The 25,417-nt window shown below is 42.3% G+C and overlaps 1 protein-coding gene across 7 annotated transcripts in view; it reads right to left on the bottom strand.

The window, feature by feature from the left end:
* LOC107218012 (sodium/potassium/calcium exchanger Nckx30C) overlaps positions 1 to 23,952 on the bottom strand; it is a 44,686-nt gene extending 20,734 nt beyond the window's left edge. For 2 of the 7 annotated variants that reach the window (XM_015655743.2, XM_046742409.1), the window contains exons 1-3: positions 22,245 to 23,952; positions 16,264 to 16,287; positions 7,600 to 7,891 (exon numbers count right to left, since the gene is read on the bottom strand). In XM_015655743.2, the coding sequence (XP_015511229.1) occupies positions 7,600 to 7,891; positions 16,264 to 16,287; positions 22,245 to 23,063 (1,135 nt within the window). In that variant the 5' untranslated portion in view covers positions 23,064 to 23,952. The remainder of the gene's footprint in view (positions 1 to 7,599; positions 7,892 to 16,263; positions 16,288 to 22,244) is intronic. The other 5 variants (XM_015655744.2, XM_015655745.2, XM_046742410.1 and 2 more) reach the window with 5 other exon arrangements.
* Between the last annotated feature and the right edge of the window lie 1,465 nt (positions 23,953 to 25,417).

Consider the following 25,417-nt stretch of genomic DNA (forward strand, 5'->3'; position numbering starts at 1 on the left):
GTTTCAGAAAATCGCAGTGTCGCAGTTTTTTCCACACACACATAGATAGTCTAAAAACGCGGTATTCACTGTTCAGGAAAAAACGGGGAAGCCAGATAAGAGTCAGGGAAATTTTCAATTAGTCGTGAAATTTCATGGTGACATGGAACGTGAAAGAATGAATCTTTTCCCAGAAAGGAGCAAGATTCAAAAAATGATTCTTCCAAATCACGAACGTGTTTTTGAATACCGATTGATTCTGAGATGTATTTATAGCCATTACGAAAAAAAACACACCTTCAACTTGGGGGTGAATTCGTACCCTCAACTTTTTTCTTCTAAAAATTTCGCATTATCTATGAGTTAGGGGTGCGAATTCATCCCTGAGTTGAGTTTTTATTTTTTTTTTCGCAAGGGTTGTTTGAATTCTGATCTGTGAGAAAAATTATAATTCAATCAGGGAGAGTCAGGAAATGTTTTCAATCATTTTATCAACTACGACGAAAGACGCGCGCAAATTGTTGAAAATGAGCAGTGGAATAATTTAAATTTTTGTAAATTATCAAGGGGTAGCTGCACGCCGCACGAAAGGAGGTCTGTCTACCTTCACTTTACGGAAGTAGAAGGGGAGGGGGGTGGATATGGGGGGGGGGGGGGGCGATAGGGGGGAAGGAGCTTACAGGGAGAAACACGGTTCGAGGGAAGTTCGGTGAGATTTGCCGCGTCGGCGATCAATGCGTGGGTTTCTAGGTCAGGGCTGTGTTCGACACGACGCCCGAACTCGGCACTCTTATCCTCCTCTTCAGCGTCCTCCGCACTCGAATTCGCGCGCTAGTTGTCCCGCTGGCTTACTGACCGACTGGCGAGCTTCGCTGAATCGGTGTAAACGCGTCTCGTCGAGGGGCCATTCACTGAGGAAAGTTACGAATTCAACAGATGACTGTTGAAAATCAAATTCTAAGTCGAAGGGAACGCCGGTGGCTGGAATATTCTTTGATATATAACAAGAAATCATTGGAAATCATTACTGATCACTCGGCAAATCATGGAAACCGTTCCAAGGCTCACTGTGATTCCCAAATGGTTTCAATTCGTGAACATTCCAGTGCAATTTTTATACCATCATATGGTCACTTTCGGTTTTTATTGATTTCCAATGATTTCTCATGGCGTTCTCGATGATTTTCAGTGATTTTTTTTGCTTTCCCGTGATTCTGTTCAATTCGGAAATCACTGAAAATTCCCTAGAACGCACGGAAGTGATAGGAAATCAATGGAAATCACGCGGTAAAGCAGAAATCGACAGAAACTACTCGAAATCGGTCTTGATCAATACGAATCATTCGTTTGATTTCCAAGCAGCCAATCGAGATAACTGAAATCACTGGAAACGCGACGGGTGTTGGTAATCATGGAAATTGTTCTAAGTCTAGCGTTGAATACCAAGTGCTTTCGGTTCGTGAACATTTCATCTAAATTTCTCTACTATCATGTTCGTTTGTTGTCTTCCAGTATTTATTGATTTTCAATGATTTCTCATAGCGTTCTGGACGATCTCCAGTGATTTCTTACGATATCTCGTGACGTCATTCAATTCGGAAATCAATGAAAATCACCCGATAGAGCGGAAATCGATGGAAGCCATTAAAAATCAACATTAACGAATCGAAATCATTAATTCGATTTCCAAGCGAACAGCCCCTGCAAAGCTCGCGTCTCATTCAGACCGACTCGGCAATCTGTGCGAAATGCACACACGCGGCCAAATTTAGACATGTACGGAGATACGCGGGGCATGGAAATGAATACTAGAGGCGAACGAGGCGGGGAAAAAGGTTCCGACGAATCCTCCCCCCACCCCAAGGTTAGAAACCTTGCGCACGTAACGCTTTTCCACGAAAGTATGTTTGTATGTTATACGAACGTCAGAAACGGGGGGAGGAAAGGATGGACGGGCTGGTTTTAATGCAGGCGAGAAATCATAAAACAGCTCCGCGGAGAAAGAGAAAAGAGAAATGGAAAGGCACGGGAGGAAGAGAGACAAGGCTTCGTTTTCTCGGTCATCTTAAATGTATGAATACCTGGATATGTATGAAAGGACCGACTAGCGCGTATAAGCCGGTACCTACATACTGCAGTGTATTCTTTATTCGAAGCGACAGCAGCTTCGTCGTACTTTTGAATTTGGAAATGAATCAACAAATCTTTCTTGCGAAGCTTTCCAGGCGTTTGTTTTATCCGGTGTACCAAATTCCCGTTTTATTTTTTCGACGGTTCTCGTTTCTTACTTTTTTTTTTTTCTTAATTCCGCTCGGTTTTTCCACGCGAACGGAAGTAATAGTCGGTAATGAAAAACGTCCGTTGTAAGTCGGGAAAATTTTTAAAAAATCGATGCATTCCGGAAACATATTTTTTACTATACTAAAAACACCGTACCTCTTTCTTGCGCATTTCACTCGCATGAAAAATCTAACAGCTACTCGTGTCGTATTCAGTTAAGAAAATTCACCGGTTCACCGTACGAGTTGTTATTTCATTTCAAATTACCTTTTATTTTTTTACTGCATAGTTTTTTTCCCGGCAAACACACTCGTATAATTCGTCGAGAACACGTTATATTCGTAGACACGGTCGAGCGACTCTGAATCAAACGGCAAAAGGATCCTGCCTCCGGCATTTTCAGGCTCGGGTGTGACGATAGAAAGAAGCTTGCTGCGGGGCGTTTTACACCGCCTAATCATAAGCCGCCTAATCTCTCGTATATCCGCCCGTCATGCCGTGTGCTTATTCTCGACTCTTTGTACTATTTTTCTTCAAAAGACTTGCTCGGATCGTTTTCGTCAGTTTCTCTTCATTGCTTCTGAATCCTAACAATATTTAACCTGTTTCTCGTATAACATTGGCGTATGTAAAACGACACCGAGGTTAGCTAAATTAATGAATCAGAATATAAATAGAATAAGACAAAATTAAACAATATATTTGTCGTTATAAAAAACAAAAAAAAAAAGAACACATATACGGGTTGCGGAATCTGAGTCTAGACAGAAATTTTACAATCTAAAGTGACGCGAAAGAAAGAATGACCGAGAGAACGGAGCCAAGGGGCGAATAATATACGACACAACGGATAAAAATCTCGGTAAACATTATTCTTTAGAAAATTATTTGCAACCCCGGCAGTAAACGGGTTTAAGTATAGTAACCCACGAGTGCCTCTTCAGGCTGACGAGTGGAAATGGCAGGGAGGTTTCGTGGCTGAGCTAGACCGGGTTGAGTTGGGTTTCCGATTTCGGTTAAGATGTGCTCAGGCAGATTTCAACACCTCGATCACTTACGCGCTTGCTCGTAACAGGTATCGATTTTGTTCAATTATCGATTATTGTAATTATAAAAAAAGCTTTTCTAATCTCAATTGGAATAACGGGCTGCTCAAGGTATCCCTCGGACGTGTGTTCCTTTCTCTTCCTCCATCCTTATTCGCGACTTGAAGTTACGCAAATCGGAATAGCGTCGTGAGTAAAATGAGGGGGGTTAGGAACGGGGGATGGAATGTACAAGGACGTACGAAGGGATGTTGAAACGAGACGACGATGCGAAATGACGGAAAAAGGGGGACGACCTTACAGTCCTCGGGCAATAAATAATAATAAGGGAAAAGCTCGCGTGTCTAGGCCTTTTTTACTCGTGGGACGGGGTTATAGAGGAGTTACAGGGTTGGTCGGTGCCTATTGCTTCGGTGGTTGTACGTATCTACTCAAAGGGGAACGGAGATGTACAGGTGAGCCATGCCCGCGGAGACGAACAACTTGTCATCGTCGTCGAAGCTTTTGCATGTGCGAGACGCAGAGGAACGGATTTGAGGTAAGGTTGAAAGGTCGATCGGGATCAACGCGTGCAGGGCCGAATGACTGACACACACACACACACGCTTAATCCATATTCCGTGCTTGTGACCAGGTTAAACGCATTACATACACGTAAATATGTAATCGCGAGTGGCGTGCTTAAACGGCTGCGCTTATACCTCGCCGCTGAATCAACTGTACCTGTTTCTTACAACTATAAACAAGTGATTTCCATGTACATATACCTTCGATAATACAGAGAATTGGACCTGGAATCGAAAACGGTGGTCGGAGTTTACGTGCAGGTATTATTATATTATACATAATTTACAAACTACGTGATAAATTGAAAGCACAGCTACCTGCATACCTATGTATATATGTATATATATGTATATGCATGGTAATAAATTAGATTTTCCATGTACTTATAGCTCATACTGATGTACGGTCTAGGCGAAATTTCTATATTTCTGTGAGAATATATTATAACATCAACGTCTATGTACTTGGAATGTACGTACATTAGGTCGGAATAATCGTGCACGAATTGTGTATGTATAATGTATATATATATGCTTGTGTGTGTGGGTATGTGTGTAGATATTTTTATAACAAAATTTGAATAATGTATTGTTTAAATTCATCATGCTACATATACATAATTCTACCGCTGCTGCAGAACCGCGGCTGCTATTTCAACGCTACAAATTTCAAAGACGCATGCCCCGATTATAATATTGTCGCATGCGTTAAACAAATTTTCATACACACTAATTAAATGGATTATTTTATACGCGGTGGCAAGACGTATTACTTGGATTTGAGATCCGGTGGTTTAGGATACGAATTTTCTGCATTCTAAACTCATTGTCATTTTTTTTTCTTTCACTATGGAATACTAAATTGTTTTATGAATTATCATGAACGTGGATACATAGTTGCGAGAAAACCGGTCGAACAAGGTGAAAATAAATCAATGACGAGTCCAAAACCCGTGCAAAAAAAAAAAAAAAAAACTCACTGCAAACGGCAAAATGTATGAATTCATACATGGGACGTTATGTCTCGTATGATAAAAAAAAAAGGGGCAACTTTTGTCTCGAGGGAATGTTTTATAACCCAGTTTTATTACACCTCATGCATGAGTTTACCGTTATTACAAAGTATAATCAAGTAAAAACAAAGAAAGCAAACATAAAATGATTTTATACGTTTTTAAGACGTCGATGAGGTTTGTTTTTTTTTTTTTTTTTTTTTTTATTCCTGAGATTGACGTGAAAAAAATGTGCGGCGAGAATCTTCGTCGTTCGTCAGAGATTTTCGAAATTTTTCATACAAAACCTCTGCAAAAGAGCGGATTAATTATAAGATTCGACAGGTGAATATTTTCACGTCATTGCGTATGACGCTGATCGATTCTGAAAGTAAATTTCAAGGGTCAGCAATTCTGTCAATTCATATTACACTTCGGTACAGTGTCCGTACTGCTCAATAATAGTATATTGTGTGCCTAACAATGAGGCAAACTCGGTCCTTTCAGGCCGAGCGTAAGTTTTCAATATGAATCGTAAATGAGCCGAAGACCAATATTGCAAACAGGCGAGGCGAAGATACCGTTTCCTGCTTCTTGCACACGATTCTTTATATAACAAGAGTACGGTACGCGTATTTTTACGAGGCTCGAAATTGAGGTTAGGGTCGCGTAATGTCAGATTTGTTCGCGACAGCGCATGCGCAGAGTATAGAAAGTACCACTTTTAACGCCTTGGAGTTAGAAGCGGTATTTTCTGTACTGCGCGCATGCGCATTCGCGGCGAGTACTTTGTATACGGAAAGCACGACTGAAAAACGCGTAAGACATGCTTGCGTTATATAAACGTACTTTAACACATCTTTTACGTACTCATCCGAGTGCCTGAGACGAAACGTTTCCGAGGTACTCATGAAGGCTTTTTCACGTGATCGTACCTACTTCAAAAGTTCATCAAGTTGTGTAAAAAGTTGATGTAAACCGGTGCGATGTAAAACTGCGTTATGGAAAAAGTTCCCCAGTGAGTGCTCAGTTCTTCGAAACTCCGTTATATGTATCTCGTTATGTAAGGGAACCAGTTACGTCAGTTAGCTTCTTGTCAACCTAGTGGAAAAAAATTTACATGTCCACGTCACATTGCGAGTATTGCGGAAGGTATTTAATTTAACACTTCCTTTTATAGACGTATTGAAAAATGTCGGTGATAGGAGACTGCGGGGCCGGAATTTATCCGTATAAATAATTTTACTGAAAGACAGTCCTTCGTGAACTTCGTTAGAACTTTAACGTGACCAATTAAAATCACTTACTGATTATCAACTAACTGAAACAAACCTTGAAAAACTTGTTCCATCATGTCAATGGAGGTAATCACTTCGCTAACTAGCTAAAAATATATAATTTCTGAGGAAATGTTCGTTACATCCTGACTACCAATTTTTAATCTATGCTTTCCTCATTGTTCTACAGAGTTAACCATGCGACTATAAAGTTTATATGCTGATCTCCTTAATTAAAGATAAATGGACGAGCAGTGTTATTTGATAAATGAGGGTGAAAATTAACGAAACAACATCTCTACTACACGGTAGAAACGTTTCAAAAAAAAAATTCGAATAACACTAGCTAATTGATATTAACAATTTTTTTAGGAAAGATTTTGTAAATAAAACGTTTGAAATGCTTCAACTCCTGTGTTTTTGATCCAATTCCAATGTTTTTGAACTCATTTTACTCGCTGACCAATTCCGCGCAAGTTATCTAAAAGACAATCGGGAAATTTGACATTACAGTATAGTTTGACGCACGAATGCAATTGTTGATGAGTATCTGTTGTACCGTATTTAAATAAACAAATCTATTTTAATCCACTCTGAAGACAACTATTTGACAAGAAATTTTCAATCGATCTCTGAAAATTTCTGTGACCACCAAAATAAGCTAAAAATCATTGGAATCGAATAAAATACAATAAAGTTCAATTATTACTAACGTTATAATTACAAAACCTTTTACAAAATCTTGTACATCTTAGCTCACGTTAATCAAATTTTCTTGCAATCGTTTCTGTTTCGTAGGTATTTGAGACGATGCTCGATTCGTTGTCACCGTACCATTGGTGCGAATAACACTTACTACAAACTTTTTGAACGGTTTTTTCTACCTTCCTAAGGCCTATTCGCTGTACGAGATGCATATGTCATATCTTTGTTACCTTTGATGCAAACGTTTAACTATTACACAGCCGCATAAAAGAAGTGTCTTGTTCGTCGGACTAGACCACCATACCACGTATGTTTTTGTACATGCCGATTCGGAATCCGGTGCCAGAATTGCTCCATCGCTCCCAGATTTTTAGTCACACACGAGGTATTGGACTCTAACTTGCGGGTCGAAAAGTTGCTTGCGTGTTCGAAGCAGAACCACTCGAAGTCTGGGGGTGATGGAGCAGTTCCGACACCGGATTCGGATTGAGCATGTCCAAAAACACAACGGCATAGTCGTCTTGTCCGCCAAAAAAGACGCTTCTCTTTTTGTGGAGCTGTGTCATTCGACGAATGGAGTGATACTGGGACGTGGTACCTAGGTCATTACCACCGGCTACGTCTACCTACGTTGTACATACCTACCTACAATAACAAGGCCTACCTATACGTATGCGGCATAAAACAATTCAGTCTCTAAATTAGCCTCGTTCGCAAGCAGCAAGCCGAGAGTGATAGAGTGTTGAGGATATACCGGTGCGGGACTGACCGTCGTGGAGCGGGTCGATAGTGTGGATCATCAGCTGTAGCAAACCGTGGCGAAACTTGGCGTGACTTTCGCGCGTCGTGTGACCCGTCGTTTGTCCACCGCCCCCGACGCCGCCTCCGATGCCGCTCGTTCCGTCTCCACCGTGGCCGCTGCTGCTGCCCCCGCGACTGCTGCTGCATCCAGCTTCTGCTGCTGAGGCTGGTACCCCGCTGCTTCCGCAGGCGCCGGAAACGCCGCCGACGCTGGTCTCGCTGCTGTTTGTCGCGTTTGGATGCTGCTGAAACACAATTTCGAAAACAAACCGAGGTTAGGAAGCTTCTCGTAAAATATGTACCGGCGAACCTCTGTTTAGCGAAAGAAAATATTGAAGGAAAATAAATTCTTCGTCAATTTCATGCAGGATGAAATATTCTTTCAACTTTTACCGTTTACGTTGACTGTATGCTGTTAACGACGGTTACCCTTGCGGGATTTTGTCCGTCTTACGCAGGTATTGCGTGTTAAACGGCTCCGCCGGTAAGGAAGCGAACGGATCGCTAACACGGCTTCGTATGGCCACAGGCCCACCAGGCCCATTTACCCGCAGAATAACTGGTGTCGAAAATCTTGCTAGAGGTAACCATTTTTCAATTCTTTCATTAACGCCATTTGTTTGCTAACTGCACAGAGTGATTTCCTAACGACTGCATGATCCGTAGACGGATGAAATTTAATGCGCACGGGCTGCGATCAGGGAACGGATGTTTGTCAGGGCAATGAATCGTCGCAAATGGAACCTGAAGAATTTCAACATTTGTCGCTGGCAGTTGTGCTCAACAGCGACAACTGTAAAAATTTTTCAAGTTATATACTTCGCGGTGAACTGTCGTATATAACGTTTGATCGGCCTGGGAAACAACCGCTTTATGATTCCGGTATGTGCGCATTAAATTTCAGCAAACGATGGACCGTGCGGTCGTTAGGAATTCACTCTGTATAGCTGCATTAAACAGGATTGACGGTTTGCCCTCCGATTTATTGACCAGTGAACACCTGCGGTGAAGTGAAAATAGTTGAGAGGTAAAATTTTGAAGTTAACCTCTGATTTTCAACGACGAATCAATGAATTTTATTATTACCTCCCATCTCCGTGCAGATGTATCCTAAATTCCCTGAGATTTCGCGTAATCTTTGATTTTTTTCACGTCCCGTGATCCCCGGTGCCTACGTAATACCCACTTATACGTATATAATACTCGGGAAGGTTGTCACATTATCCGAAATCGGGTCTGCACCCTGGGGTCGGAGCCAAGTCGCATGGATATAGGATGCTGCCGGTGCCGTTAAACGCGCTGTGTCAGATCGGATAAGCGGCTGGTTTTCCCTCCGTCGACACCGCGACGTGGCCTCGATTATTAACACATTACTACTGCAGTTTCATTTTATTAAAATAGAACGCGACGCGGTAGTTTCGAGGATCTGCTGCTGCAGGGCGTGAGTGGGAAGCTTGATAGACCCTATGGACTCGTCATGTAGGTCGATGAATCTTCCCGTACCCGTACAATGAATACCTTATCGAATGCCGGCACAACTTGCGAGCATCGCTCCCAGCCATTATTGATGCGACGGTGAAACGCTCTTGCAGTTTTAATGTTTTCGTTTATTGAATGACGACACTATTAATTTTATATTTATGGGCAAAGCATCGACGTCGACAACGGACGGTGTTGCTTCGATCGGGGGTCGTTTCACCCGAATTGAGGCAACGTTGTCATTGTCACGTGACACTATAATAGATACATGCAGATTTTTGAACAGTATTTTTAGACATCAATAAACTTTCTCGTACCGGTGAAAAGTACGAAATAACGAAAATTGCTGTAACAACTGGGTTACCTGAAACACGTAGAAGAGAGGCAAGCCGGAGATAGACTGAAAATTCATTCTGTATAATAGTAGCTACGTATCTATTAATTGGAATACGACGTGGCACCTGTACCTAGTCCTTCTGTATTGATACCAATTAGAGAGCACCAATATCGTAGAGTAATTGGCGGTATCGCGGTCCTTGTGTAACCCAATACGGTAATCGGATTATAATCAGAATGACCGACTGCAGCAGAGGATGGTTTGGTGAAATGAAATCGAGCGAAACGTGTTTCTCCGCGAATGCAGTATAGCTGCTGTGTGGTTTAATTTAAGCGGGATATAACACATGTCCCAAGTTATATACGCATAATACGAAGTTATGTACACGGCTATGGAACAATCTTAACCGAAAATAATGACGCGTGAAAATAAAACACGACGCGGGCAAAGAGGTTCCAATATGGCTGCCATGAGACTTGAGTAAAATCTCCACCTCGTGACTTTGATCAATTTTACTGCCGGTCAATTTTTCAACTGCCGGAAATTTTCGTTTTCACCGATATTCTGACCGTGGCATGATTCCGGAATGTGGGAATTTTCATTGAGGAAAATCCGAACTGCAACGTTTCTCCGCTACAGACCCCAGTCTATGCAATTCGAAGAGCAAGAGTTTGGTGACGTTTGGCACCGGTAGAAAAATGATTTAAGAAAAATTTGCAATTATTGCAGCAGCTGCAGGTAAAGTTACACTTGTACACCCCGGCGCATCGTAATAGCTGGAGCGAATTGCACTTGTTATTATTTGAGGTAATGAACTAGCTCCTAATTAGCGAAGAGGTCGACAGCCGCGGTCCACGACTTTTAATTGCTACTTGACAAGAGTTAATTTCGCTCCAGAACTCAGACGATATAACCTCAAGTTCTCATCGCCAACTGAGTTAAAATCAGTTAAACAATAATACACTTCGAAGAATATAAAAGAGATGTACAGTGGATAACTGTCTTGAATTAGGTATAAAAAATTCTCACAAGCTTAAAGATTCTGTGTAAATAAGTTTACATATGGAATAGTTTAAATTTTAACAGTAAGAATAAGAGAAAGTTGAGTTGTTTCCGAATGATTTCACAAGCTAGAATAATCGACGGTACAACTGTTCTGTTCGTTGTTTAGTTGTAGTTGATCATCGATGTAACATCGAATGGTCTGTGACGGAAAAATGAGTTAAAAAAAAGTTAATCCGCATCGAGTGGAGTTTTTACTGGATCAGTTTCCGCGATAGTATATTCGGAGTATGTATACATATACTGAAAATCTGTCAATTTTATATCGATTTGACAACAGCATGAGCTTGAGTTGCGGGGCGGTCAGTGAAAAAAACTCGTGTGAATTTTAAGTGGGACATAAAATGTCCACCTTGTCCAGTTTCCACACACATTATACAGAGCAGACCGCTTTTTGCACATGCAGCAGGGTCGACAATCATGCACACACAAGAATGTGACTCCCTTGGCGGCAAGGACTCGCCGACCATTTCTGGGTCGAGTACCGGCCGTTGGGGTTTCTACCCTGCTGCAGGGTGAGTAGTTGCCCACGGCGCGGTCGTGGAAGGAGGAGACGAGTGCTTCCTAAAAGTTGCATTCCCCAGGGTGCAAGGCGAGCGGGTTGAGAGAGCTTGGCACTAGACGACAATAAGGTGTTCGCCACGCGCGCCTCGCCTTACTGCACCCAGCTACCAAGTAATAAGTCTAGGCACTCGTATATTATATAGGTTTTAATTTAATTTTGCCTCAGACGCAAGCCCCGGCTAATTTCTTCCGTTTCATCACCTTTATTCGCCCCCTTCATCTTGCGGTTTTATTTATTCATTTTCTGCTTATCCGCTTCTGCGGACATTCCGCAATATTTTTTACGCCATTTCTCACAGTCGTTACCTTCGGAACGGAGGAACGAAAGAACTCGTTATACGGGTACGTTTCACACGTCGAGATGAGACGGTGAAACTTGGCAAACTGTATTACCGACTGCGCATGCGCGAAATAATTGAACTTCATTGGTCGGCGAGATCGTCTGCTAAGCAGGGAAGCCAACTTTAGTCGAAATGCGGAATGAGATGTGAAACCTTTCCGCGTTGAATGGCGAATTGAAATTATGTTGTTACGATTACTGGTAGTAGTCATCAGTCATCTGTCAGTTAACAATAACAATCGTCCCAGTCTTACCAAAACTGTACGTCAAATATTTGACATTTCGTTTTTTTATAAGCTTAAAAAAATTCGCATCGCCTACATCACGTTCACATATCGCGTTTGACCGATTGAATGTTCCCCGTTTTGCTGATGGAATCGTGACATCGTTGTGGGTTCGATTGCTTACTGATATCCGCCGAAGGACCAGCTGTCTTGTATAATTGTTCCCGTCACATTGAGCCTCGTAATTAATTGTCTCCGGTCGTTTGAAAATGTTTCGCTGGCAGTACCGAGAAGATATTATTATGCGGAACACAGTAGCAATTTACCTACCTCATTTCCATTCTGCGTACCATCCTGCATCGATTGCGCGATTGAGGCTCATTCAATCGTCGAAGAACAATGTCGAAGTAATTACAATCGACGTTACATATACGTATAGTATATCTGCAATCCTACCACCCTGGTTATTCAATATCAAATCAGCCTCCTGGCATGTTACATGTTGAACGCATATTGCTCAAATTATCGGTATCCGTGTTCCATCCAATTACCGATCGTAATGGACTTCTCACCTAACTTCAAGCTTTCGCGAAAATCTCGAACTACTCAGAACTCGATAATTTATAAGCCGTCATGTTGCGTTTGACCCATATCATGAAACGAACGAAAAAGTGTCGTACAGATTTTAGACGAGGAGTTATCCATACCGAGATTTCCTTGAAATTATGTAAAGTCACTTGAAGCCACCTGGAGTTTCTTTCAACGAAGAGAAATTGTAACAAGACTTGTCAAACTCTGTTTGGAAATCCGTTCAAAAACGGTCGATCAGGATTCTACAAGCCGGGCAGTGATTAGCGAAGAAAGAAGAAACGAGGATCGAATAGGGCGTTGAATAAAAACGAGGACAAAATAAAAACAAAAAAGAAAATAAAAAAATCGTCAAAGAAGCTCGCGACAATTAAACGAGGAATTAAAATACCGGCTGTCGATACCTGGCATGAGGTGGGAATTTGCAATTCGAAGCCTAGCTAAAACACTGCAAGCAGTCAGGATGTATCAGCGAACTGAGAAGGGGATACGGTCGCGGTGCGGCGTCTAGTCTGGTAAATCGAGCGTGCAGCAGTCGTCTAAGGGTAAGCCGCTTAAAGCAGCACCCTGAACGAACGAACGGACGGACTGCTACAACCCCACGTGACAAATCCCGTTTCAGGACTTACAGTCAGCCCAAGAGCTTTTTCGCCCTCTCTCTCTCCCTCTCTCTCTCGCTCTCTCGTTCTCCCGCCATTTCTAGTCCGTCCATCCGCAGCGTAACGAGTTCGAGCATTATGTGTTAAACATATGTATACACCTATGAACGATGTATAAGATGGATGGTATGCGGAATAAGTTGCGTTACGATTTATAGCTGAATAGCCTCGTGTCACGATTACATAATCTCCATGAACCGCGCCACTCTTAATGCTATTTTTTAATGCCGACCATTAAGGGAACCGTTATGTAGCGGAAACTGATTAGGTATCACAGTATGCAAATATCAATTATTTCCTCAGGTGTAATGATAATAAATCCTCCAAGTTTTGATGAATTCGTAGTTTATGTTTACTTTTTTTAACATAGAAAACCACGTTTTGTCACATTGAAACTTCAAACTCACTTTACCGAACCCACCATCAGTAGTTTTGCTGGAAAATGGACCCATATGCTAACCTATGTACCGCTCTAAGTCAAGCACGCAAAATATGGTTTTTTTTATGTTGAAACAGCAAATACGAGCCACCACGTGCTGTTTGAAACCGTAGAGAACTTATAATAATCGTGAAAAAAAAAACATCGATATTTTCATCCCATCGTAATCTCCAGCCAAGGAGAGACATGCCGCAGGTTTACTTAAAGATGGTTTCACCGTGAAGAATTCAATTCGTGTGATTAAAAATCTCGCTATAAAAAATAGCACACCGCACGAGAGCTCGCCACAGCTCGAGTTGCAGCGGCTCTTCAGAATTAAAACAGAGAGAAAAGAACGACACGCGAATATAGTGCGGAGTATGCATGTAAACGTGCATGCCCGGAACCCGACGTGACTAGGTCCTGAGCAATGTGTGCGTGCAGGAGAGTGCATTTCTGTGTAACAATACGATAGGCGTGTGAGCCTAGCTGCAAAATTTGCACGAGGCTTCCAACATGTGTGCGTGTATATACGATGGGCACGAACGAAATCATCCAACCGGAAAGTGGGCGCTAGCATTTGCAGAACGCGATCCGCGAAAATTTTCGCTAGGGTTTGAGAGAAAGCAGAGCTCGCGCATTTTCATACATCGCTCAAGCGTAATGGCCTCGGTGAGCAGTGGCGGTTTAGCTAGCTATGTAGATGTAGATGTGGATTATCGCCCGTTAGCTAATGTCCATCTTACTGTACTGCAAACGCCCAAGTCCGACGTGGCGTACCTGCGTTATAATAATTCATCAGGAATAGTTACAATACGAGAAATTTACTATACATTTATAACCTGAGTATAATGAAATAACATATACAACAACTAGACGTAAAATTTTCCAATGATAAACGATAAACGAAATTTGATACTACGATACCAAGATAAGCACGATATCACATTGTACAGAGTGAATTTCTAACGACTGCACGTTACCCCGTCTGCTAGAATTTAATGCGCATGCGCAACAAATCCGAGAGCGGAGCCTTCCCAGGTCTACCAACCGTCGTAAGCGACAGTTCGCCGCGATGCATGCGACCTCAAATATCCCGACAGTTGTCGGTGTTGAGCACAACTGCCAGCGACAATTGTCGACATTTTTCAGATTACATTTACGACGGCTGGTCGCTCTGGCGAACAGTCGCTCTCGGATTGTGGCCAATGCGCATTAAATTTTAGCAGACGTCGGAACGCGCAGTCGTTAAGATTTCACTCTGTATACAGTCTATCTGCACGATATTATTTATTGTACGATTCACGTGTCTGGATTCATCCGCTCTTTTTTTTTTTTTTTTTTTGGTAATTAAAAATCAAAGAACGACAGTTCTAACTAATGTGGTTTACGTTTGTTTGGTTAATTTTGTCACGGATTTACGTGTGTTCCAACTGTTATCGTATCGTAGTCGATTCTACGAATTAATTAACTACGGTTACCTACTTTATTGTGGTGTAACAACTCTTCGTACAGTGGAATACAGCTATTGCAAATATAATAATCATTCTACAATAATCAATGGTAAATAAAACCGACGATTAATAAATTCACACGCAACTTTACTGAATTTGATAAAACTTTGAAAATTAATGGTATACTGTTATAAATGTTTGTGATCTTACTACACTTTTCGTAGGCAAAAGTTAAGCAAAATTAGAATTTCTGTGCAACAAAATGTAATCGCCATAGATCTTTTCTAAATTTCATACCAAAATCAGAATTTTTGAAATCCTTGTTCAAAAAATATGCAACTGCTTGTCAAATTTACTAAACTTGCATAAACACAATTTATTTGTTAATTTCATACAAATTAGTCAAAAATTTCTGTACAATTTCGTAAATGTACTAAATGTGTGCATAAGAAAATGGAATAACAGGAATAATAAGTTTACAACCGCGGTTAAAAAAAAGAATCACTTCATATTTCATTCGAATTTCCTATCATTAATCGAATCTTTTCGAACCAATTCCAAAAGTATCTTTTAGGAAAATTCTTAATTTCACTCGACATTTCTACTGTGATCGTAATTTTTTTCACAATTTTCCTGTCACCAATCACCTTCTTGTCTTCAATGCCAGACGATATCTAATTTTAAAAGAGAAGAGAATGAGAATCTATACTAAACCAACATAAGTTATGAAACTAAGTTTCGCAAGAAACAGGCGATATGTATCTGTTCTAATTAGAAAAAAAAACCCATGTAACTTTGGTGGTTCGTAATTTTTTTAAATTGATACGCAAATCCAGAGTATAATACTACTACGCGATATATCGAAGTTAAACATTAGCTTCGTAATATAAACAAACAAAAGCTTCCCATAGACCTTTGGTATACTTACAGCAAACATTTTTAACAGTGTACCGTATAGTTGATTTTGTTTCGTACAGTCAGCTTCTAATGGTCGAAATAATTTTCTACAAACACTTCATCCCTTTACAATGATTGAAACGAAAAGAAGTGCGACACATGTACTACACAAATAGTGCAACCTGCCGTTAATAAAATGATATACAATAAATATATTAAATATACATGTTTGATATTTATATAGTATAATAATAGCTCTAATATAATTCATTAGGTTATAGTGCACGTATGATATAAATGGTAGATGGATGTAGACGATTTACCTGTTTCACTATTATAGCTTCCGTTTTACTCTACAGTATGTATAATACGGATATATATAAACACAATCGTGAAAATTAAACAACTATGAAAAGACACGTGATATATATATATATGTATATATTATGTGAATAAATATAGTGCTTGTTTCGTGCATGTGGAATGATAAATATATTATGAAACGAGACGGGTGTGCAGTAAGTATGTGTACAACAATTAAGTGCATAATACAACGACGCAAAATAAACTTGAGCTGTCGGGCATGCGGACTCACCAATGCCTGGGCGGCGCTCTGGTGCTGCAAGCAAGAAATTACACCCAGTTACAAAAAAGACATTCGACATGTATGTATCGAGCACAGCTATACATAGTGTGCGCTTATGTATATTATTATGGGGGTGATGATGATTAGGACTATAATTGTTACAGATAATATGCTCACAATGAATATCGTATCATGGATATATTATATGCGGTCGCAAAAGTGCTGTGTGCAAAAATTGGCAAATTATATATTCTATACGGCAATGATTACTTTGTGCGAAATGTTATTTTTGCGCATTAAGTACTCTAAATGCATCGTGTATCTACGGATACGTTGTAATTGTTCGAACTTACTGACCCCGTTCCACAATTTCTGAACCGTTGCGGTTTGCCCTTAATTAGTTAAATGATAAGAAAATTATTTTTCGTTTCATTCTCTCCTTTTACACTCTGCGGACACGCATCTATGCCGTAGACTCAACGCAGTAGTACAATTTGTATCTTTGGATTTTTATGTAAATAACACAGAAATTTAGTCATTGTACACTTGATTTGCATAATTTGTAAATCGGCTATACTGAGATCCAGATTTTCTCCACCTATTCAGAGTTTCTGTCACCTTCGTTTCAAATCATATGTAATACCTAACTGTAAATGCACCTCGATGCCGTATGTCCCAAAATAGCTTTGGCTCGGTAAAATAGTACATGAATAAAAGGCGAAAAAAAACAGAGATTGCGAGTTGATTGAAATCATCGTGTGCCTTGGACCGAGAAATTGATGCAAAATATCTCGATCAACATTTCGAAAAGGGTAAATTCATTGAACGGCCTGCAATTTCGCCGATAAAATATTTGTTAAAATACTCGAAATACTCCGTATAATTACACTGCGGGACAGGAACAATTGTCATACATATACCGTGAGTTTTCCTAAACCCGAAACGCTCCGCGCGCCTGATTCAGGCAACCGGAATCACAGCTCTTGTCAAAACAAATAGCTGTAACTTCGGTTGCCTGAATCAGGCGCGCGCATCTTTCCGCGTTTAGGAAAACTCGCGGTATACGTACAGGGTGGCGTTTTTCAATCGCCCCAGAAAAGTATCTCAGAAATTAGTAGAGATACTAGAAAAAGTTTGAAAAGATAAAGCCGAAGTCCGTTGATTTTTGGATTGCGCCACGTTCGTGATTTTAAATAGGGAACATATATTTTGACTATGACGAATAACGACTTGGATTGAATTTTTTATTTATTTTTTTTCTGTTCTTCATTTCTCACATCCTCCAGCCCTCAGATTCCTTTCCCACGGTCTTATAGTCACTTCGCACCCTTTATCCCTCTCCTTGTCTTCACTTGGAGCTGCCTCGTTTCCCGGACCGAGTCAGCAGATTGATCACTGCACTGCAGCTAGCGAGTTTCCTACATTCTCTAGACCAGATACTTCCATCCTAACTTTCGCACGAGTCACTTCTAATTATTTCTCTCGAGGCCAATCCAAGCCCTTCTCCCTAGCCAACTCCGTTACATTAACCGCAATTATAATTCAATTACTTGAGCATTAATAACGAAGCAGCTATACCATTTAAATCGTCTGTTTCCCTCAAAACCGATCCCTTCGTTCGTCCATCATTTCCTGCATTCGGAGTAGTGGCACGTAAATGCATAATCGATGTATACGAACCCCAAAATAGCTAAATGGCTGGGGATAAAGTAGGTTCCGGTAACGACTCGTCAAAGTCTACAGGATCTACCCCGTAATATATGTCTCGAAATTATTTAAAAGATTTCAAAATTTCATAATTATTCAAAAATTTTCTAAATTATAAAATAGTGCACCAATCTCTGTGGTTTGATAAAAAAAAAAAAACTGCAAATCGTGTTTTCGAGGTGATCAAGCGTCTCCTATAGCACCTTAAGCGTAAAAAAGTATTTAAACCTTGGGGTTACGACCTTGTCTCAACAAAAATGGCTGAGTGATGATTTTTAAGAAATTAAACTTTTATTAACGTTTTTGAATTTGTCCTCAAACCTGCTGTCAGCCGGTCATAGTCAAAATCGTGTTTCCTATCTAAGATCACGATGTCCTAAAAAAAATCTGGAAAGTAACGCAATTCACAAATCAACCCAAATCAGCATTAGCTATCTCCCTTCGAAACCCTCCAGGTTTTGTATCAAAATTTTTCTCGTTCCTTCTAGTTCTCGAGATATTTCACTCGGGCGTTTGAAAAAGACCAACCTGTAATATACATAAGGTACATGTGAATACTTTATAATTATTTATTACAATAAATGCATTCAGCAGTATTGACGATTCTTGAAATAATAACACAGAGAAAAAAGAAAATCAAAAGGCTTTCAAGCTACGGAGGGAGATCCAACCTGTGCAGTAGGAGTTGAATTTCGATTTTAAATTTTAAACGCATTCGCCTCTCGCCTTTCGTCTTTGCTGGTCGTTTTACTGCTACTATTACCGCTGCTTATGCAGCTTTCGCGCTGTATGGTCATGCATACCTCCCTCTATACCGTAATGTGCAGCTTGTCCTGCAGAAGTGAGTGAGTGAGTGAGAGCCAAAAAGTTGCCGTTTCTCGTAACTCATGATTTAACTAATTTATAGGGGGAGCTCTGGCAGTTGCAGGGTATCAAAGGACGCCATCTTGAGAAATGAAAGCTCGACTTTGATCCCTCCTTCGATAACCTTTACCTGCGCTAAATTACATCGCCTGCCTTAGTACGTATTATATACGTTATACAGCGGGCGTTATAAGACTCTCCACCCGTCGTTGCTTACATTATATTATACGCTCGACCACCAGCATAGATTTCGCTGTTTTCTATTCCCCAAGATTTTCTAATACGCAGCTACATTCGTCCGCAATTGGACAATAATTCCCCCCCGTCATAAATTCGATATCCCGAATAACTCGATAACGTTTCGAAGCTCCGACTATGGATACAGTTTTTTTTTTTTTTTTCTTTCTTTACCCCTTGATAGGTACTTTTGCAGGCTTTCGAGACTTAGCTCCAAGGAATCGAGACATCAAAGCGAACCTTCCTCGCCGTCGACGGTGAACCAAACTACTAAATGTATATGTACATCACACCAACCCTCGGGCGATTTGACGCAAATTTTAACAAAGACAATGGGTCGAGTCGAGTAGACAGTCAAGTAAAGTAAAGTAAAGTAAAGTAAGGCAAATTACAGGATGGAAACGAGAAAAAACCTAAAACGATATACACGCGCGACGAACAATCGTTCAGTCAGCAGCATTCGCCATTGCCGTTGGTGGTGTGGACGTACACTCGGATTGTCTCCCTCTTACCCCCGCCCTTCGTCCTTTGCATCCCTTATCACCCGCACGAACGGTACACTCAGTGCCGCGAACCGTCGTCTCAAGACCCCCTTACCCTAATCCCCCTGAAATACATCAATTAAGTGAACGTGATATTGTTACACGTTGAGGTAGAGAAGAAGAAGTCATTTTCCTTTTGCAAACCGGATCGCGACACTCGCCGAAATTAATGCTGAATTAAAAAGAAATGTGCCAACCATATTCCGCATTATAATTGATCCTAACGATGAATGTCGATTCTCAAGATTAGCGAGATTGTACAGTGACCTGTTCAATTCTATGCCCAAAACCAGCGGATACAGCCAACCAAAGCTACATTACGTATCAATACATGTCCAAAATGTAACTCCCATTGTATCCCCACATATCCTTAATGTAACTTCACCCGGATCACTACGTATTCCAATGTAGCTTAAGCAGTATCACTACATGGCCAAAATGTAGCTTCGACTGTATAACTACACATTTCGAATACAGGTCCGATTGTATTAATACGCGTTCAAAATGCAGGTGCGATTGTATTACTGCGTATTAAAAATGTAGCTTCGGTTACCTATCCGCCGGTACTGGGCGGAGAATTTCACAGAAAACTTCCGGTATAAAACGATAATTAGATGGTGAAAATTTAAATAACCGAATAGGGGTTACATGCAATGACGATTTAACTGCGTAACTTTTTCCGCACGTCGCGAGGTGCAATTTTTGGAAGGTCTTTTCTTTCCAGGGTTGGCTCGCTTTGCCTTGCCTTGCGACTCGTTCGGGGATCGATATAATGTGGGACGTAGTAGCATGGAGTGTAGAGGGTCACTGCATTCTCCGCTACTCGGGCCGGCCGGAGATGGGATCTTAGGACGCGCGTGTGTGTGTGTGTGTGTGTGTGTGAACGATTGGCCTAAAACGTCCTACCGGATATGAAATTGGCTTATATGTGTATATATATATATATACACACATATGTGTGTGTGTGTGGGTGTGTGTGGCCGTACCTCGCTATCCGTGCACACTTTCCATCCATGGGGTAATATACAATTTTTATTCCTTTTTTATTGTTATAAGAAACGCGTTAAAATGTTACAACCGAGGATATAATGTGAGCCGTGCGACGCTTTCGAGAACCATGATGGAGGACGGGGTGGTATTAAATTTGGAATGACTCTCTCTCTCTCTCTCTCTCTCTCGCTTTCTCTCTACCCCCCGGTCTCTATTTTACTCCGCTTCTTATCCCTCAATTCAATGCATAAGCCCTCAGCTGCACTGCGCTAGGACGAAAAAGCGGAGCTTATAACCGTTCGGTAACGAGCTAGTCTGGCTTAACTTAATCGCCTCGATAGCCGCTGATATAGGTATGTTGAAAACAATACCTCCCTCGAAGAAGATTAAATATCTATATGGTAAAAGGACAAAAATGCAACTTATAAAGCGTAATAGCGTAAAAAAAACAGCGTCGGTTTATTTCCTCACAAAAAACGAGGGAAAGAAAAAAAAGCGGATTGCTCAAGTTTTTTTTAATACGGCCAGAGTCCAATAGAGTAAAATTGAAAAATCCAAAGCAATGCAAACTTTGTCAAATCTTTGCCAAAATACATGAGAACTGAAGGCTCGACAAACACGTGATAAAAAAAAAAAATCGCCATTTCGTTAAACGTAATTTGACGGAGTACGAAAAATCAGTCTGTGTTCAAGTCCATATTTTCCGCAAAATTTTACAAAGTCCGAAATTCATTTTATGCGGAGCACAAATAAAAGCGACAAAAAAACGCTCCCAACGTTGCATTCCGGCTATTTTTTTATTTTTTTTTTATTCTATTCGCCATGACAAAATATGATCCGATTGTAACAGGGACTGCGATTCTCACACTGCGAGTTGCGATCGTGATCTGCGTTCCAAAGTAGCCGGTATCTCGTAGTGATGGGTTGCCTATAGTCGGGAGCATCGAATCGCAGCAGCTTCGACCTACTTTTCTTTCCTCCCTTACAAGCCTACCACCACCCTGCTCTCACTTACCTATCTACCTGGCCGCGCTTCGTAAAACCGAGTTCTCGATTACGTTGTGTTTGTTTTTTTTTTTTTTTTTTTCTTATTTTTGCCTTTTTTTCTGCCACCTCGCATCGTTTTGCAATAACTGACAGACGGACACGGGTGTGTAATCCAAGGCGACACGTGACCCCGTCGATCAGCTACATCGAAGACTCTTCGCGCACGTGTGTCACGTACATATGTACGTACATAGATTCGTATACGTGTATGCCTACGATATACGTACCACTCGTCTAATTAAAAAGCTCCCTGTTGTCACTTTTTTTTCTCCCTCTGTACTCGGTTTCAACATTTTCCCCTGCACGGTGCACGATCATGTAATATGCAGTCCGCGGTCTGTCAATGCCAATTTCTGGGTGGAATAGTTAATGTAGGTCAATAGACTGTTACCGATTATCGGGAGTCGTCGTATATATCGTATAATACAGACAAATTTACGACTGTGGGGAAGGGAAATATTGTTACAATGGCTTTCGTAATTGCTCGGGCGTGCGTAGATTGTACATACATAGGTATAAGGTAATATCGGTGGCGGTTGGAGAGGAAGAAGGTACACAGTGATCGTGTATTGTTGATATACGGTTGGAAGAAAGATAACTTACGGATGGCATGAGCTGATCGGTGGACCTGACGCGAGTGACTTTGTTCCTGTAAAGTATCCTCTTAACGAGTTTCTCCATGGGCTGGTTCCACTTCATGAAGCTAACGTAAGCGAGGTAGAATCCGAAAAGCACGAGAGCCTCGTACCAGTGGATATAGTTGTCGCGAAAGAAGTAAATCAGAGTGATAAGACTGGCGCTGTAGAATGTGCAGTCGCGGAAAAGGGGCCACCACGTGAGGGTGAGTACGGTCCTCGAGAACAGTGCGCACATACCGATAACGAAAAGAATATTAAAGACGGCCGAGCCGACGATGGTGCCGATGCCGACGTCGTCGAACGAGACGAAGACCCCGATGACCGAGGTGAATAACTCGGGCGCTGAACCGCCGGCGGCCATGAAAGTCGCCCCGGCGACGTCGTCGGCGATCTCGAGTTTCTCTATAATCACGTCGAGCGACGGTACGAAGAACTCGTCGCAGACGATCGCCAGCGCCACGAACATGTAGATCACACCCAGTATGTGGAGTACGACGGCGCCCCGGCGACGTTCCTCGAGGGTGAATATGTCCGTCGGGAACAGCGGCGCCTTCTCCTCGGCGGTTCCGTTATCGCCGACCTTCGCGTGGTGGTGATGGTGCAGCGAGTCGTTCCCCGCTACCGCCCCCCGAGCCGTCGTCGAGACCGGCGAAGGCGACGGCGTGTTCGCCAGGTGCACCGGATTGCTCGGCGCCGGACGATGGCCCTCCGAGACGCCCGCCCCGAGCACCAGGACCACCGTCATCCCCAGACACCATCTCGCCCCGATTCTGCCACCCCGCATAGTTCTCCTGGCTGCAGCCTCCTCCTTCCTCAGCGGGGACCAGTCATCATGTCCGGGCGTCGAGGGGCCGCATCTCGCACCGATTCCCGATCTCTACTTACTACCTCTTCTAACCCGAGCGATACCTCGGGTATCTCGATTCACCCCGACGACCGTCGTCGCCTCCTCTTTTTCCTCCACCTCCACCTCCACCTCCGCGTTATCCTGTCCCACACCCTCGATCGAGAAGTTCGTTTTTTATTTCTCTCTCTATTTATTTCCCCGATACCAAGGATCGGTACCGCGCAATTATCGGCTGCGATCCTCGACCACGCTTCCGAAGGTACGATCCCGATCCAACCCTCCGGATTTCTCCGCGACATCGAGCCATCGCCGCCGAGGATTAACCGTCATCGTGTATACAGGACACGACATATACGTCTACGTAACAATTATGCAGCACCGTATACTGGACTCCTCGAAACTCGGTATTTGTTTATTTGTTAGTCGTCGTCGTCGTCGTCGTTATTACTGTCATTATTATTGTTATTACAACTCTCCTTCTCTTTTTCATTCACCAATTAAACTTCCCGGCCCGGAGAACTTCTTCTGTACTGCGCGCGTTTTTTAATGCACTGACGCAGGTGTCTGCGTGTGTTTTACGTACCTATTAGGCGCAAAAATTTTACAATATACCTACGGCGAGGGAGTGCAAAAAACCAACAATGTATGTAACGACGATGTATAGACACACGGATATAACACATATATATATATATGTATATGTATGATATATCTGTATACGTGTATATATATATATGTGTGTGTGTATGTATGTATATATATATATGTATATATATACGGATATATTTTTGCAGGAGCAGCAGAACGGCGCGTCCGCCGCGATGCCCGCCCGCTGCACACTGGAACAGCCCTGTGTCACCCCTTGCAGCCCCTAGTCCAAATCCCACCACCGCGGGACCTCGGACCTCTTCGGACTACCTCGGCATCCGAGGAGGACCAATCCTGCGCTCGCGCGCCCGCGCCGTTTGGCTCCTCCTCGGGCCCTCTCGTTCGATATCAAACTACTGGACTTTTCGGCTCGCGTGTTTCCTGACACCTAACGGGTGGCTCTTAACTCTACGAGTATCGCGAGTCCACACCGACCCGAGACCCGGGGAAGCACGGCCTGCTCACCGGTAGTATAAGGCGTTCCTGTGCCTCTTTTGTTCGACTCCCCAGGTATAAGGATGCCGAGAAAATAAAAAACTAGGACAAAAAACTAAATTACACTACTTGAGGTCAGCATGGGGTGGCAAAAAGTGACATAATTGATTCGCTTTAGCCAACTTATCGAGTGAATTCTCCATCTTTTTATCCTAACCCATAGTCCAGAGTATCGTACGTGCGTTGATAAAATTTTTACTCCCATCAAACCATGCGGCAAAAGTTTTCTACCCCGTCATGTTAACGTTTTTTCTACCGTTGATGAGCTGGTTTTTGGTTTCTTTTTAATACTCAGCGATGATTTATTAATTGTATATTCTGTCACCCTCGAATAGAAAAATCAGCGATTTAGGGAATAGGGATTTTGGTTATTTTACTCCGATTTTAAGGCATAAATTTTAAATACACAATCAATTAATAGTGGATTTCTTCCTCTTCGCTCATATAACCGGGGCGTCAATTTTCGTTTTTACACATTGACCTGATTCTTGCGAGATTTAGGGACCGGTTTGTATACGCCACGGTTCTCCCATTCAAACTTCTAGCAGCTATCAGGTATATGTAAATTCACCTGCGATAACAGGCTGTTCGTATAAGAAAATTACGGTGAATCATGAACCGTTGACGGTCGATAGTAAATGAGGAAAAATTTTCACCACGGACAATGCGCTTTTGTGCAGATGATTAAGAACATCTCTCCTGCCCCCCCCCCCCCCCCCCCCCCACCATCGCCGGCATAGAACAGGAGTGAATTACAAATTTGCCGAAGGCAAAAGAGAACCGTCAAGAGACGGGGTGAAAAGGAGAGGGGAAAGACCAGGAGACGAGGAAAAGTTTATAACTCAACGTGTGGTAAGTAGGTAATTGGGTAAGCCGTGCCGCGGCGGCCTTAAATTCGCTCCCGAAAGGATTCGGGATTCTCACCCCGTACGTACAGATGGGGAGGACGGGGCGCGTTCTTCGAGTGCCTTCCGGGGGCGGGAGGGGAAATCGAGATGCGCGCGCCGACGACGAGGCCGGGCTGCAGGGTGGATAGCCTGCTGCGACGCGTCGTGTGCGAACGCGGGGCGGCCAAAGTGCGTTTTGGTTCGAGCTGGAGACGGTGGAGGAGGTCCACCCCCGCTGCTCCTCGGCTCCCTTGATTCTTC

Source organism: Neodiprion lecontei, chromosome 5, assembly GCF_021901455.1.
Source record: "Neodiprion lecontei isolate iyNeoLeco1 chromosome 5, iyNeoLeco1.1, whole genome shotgun sequence".
Classification (NCBI taxonomy): domain Eukaryota; kingdom Metazoa; phylum Arthropoda; class Insecta; order Hymenoptera; family Diprionidae; genus Neodiprion; species Neodiprion lecontei.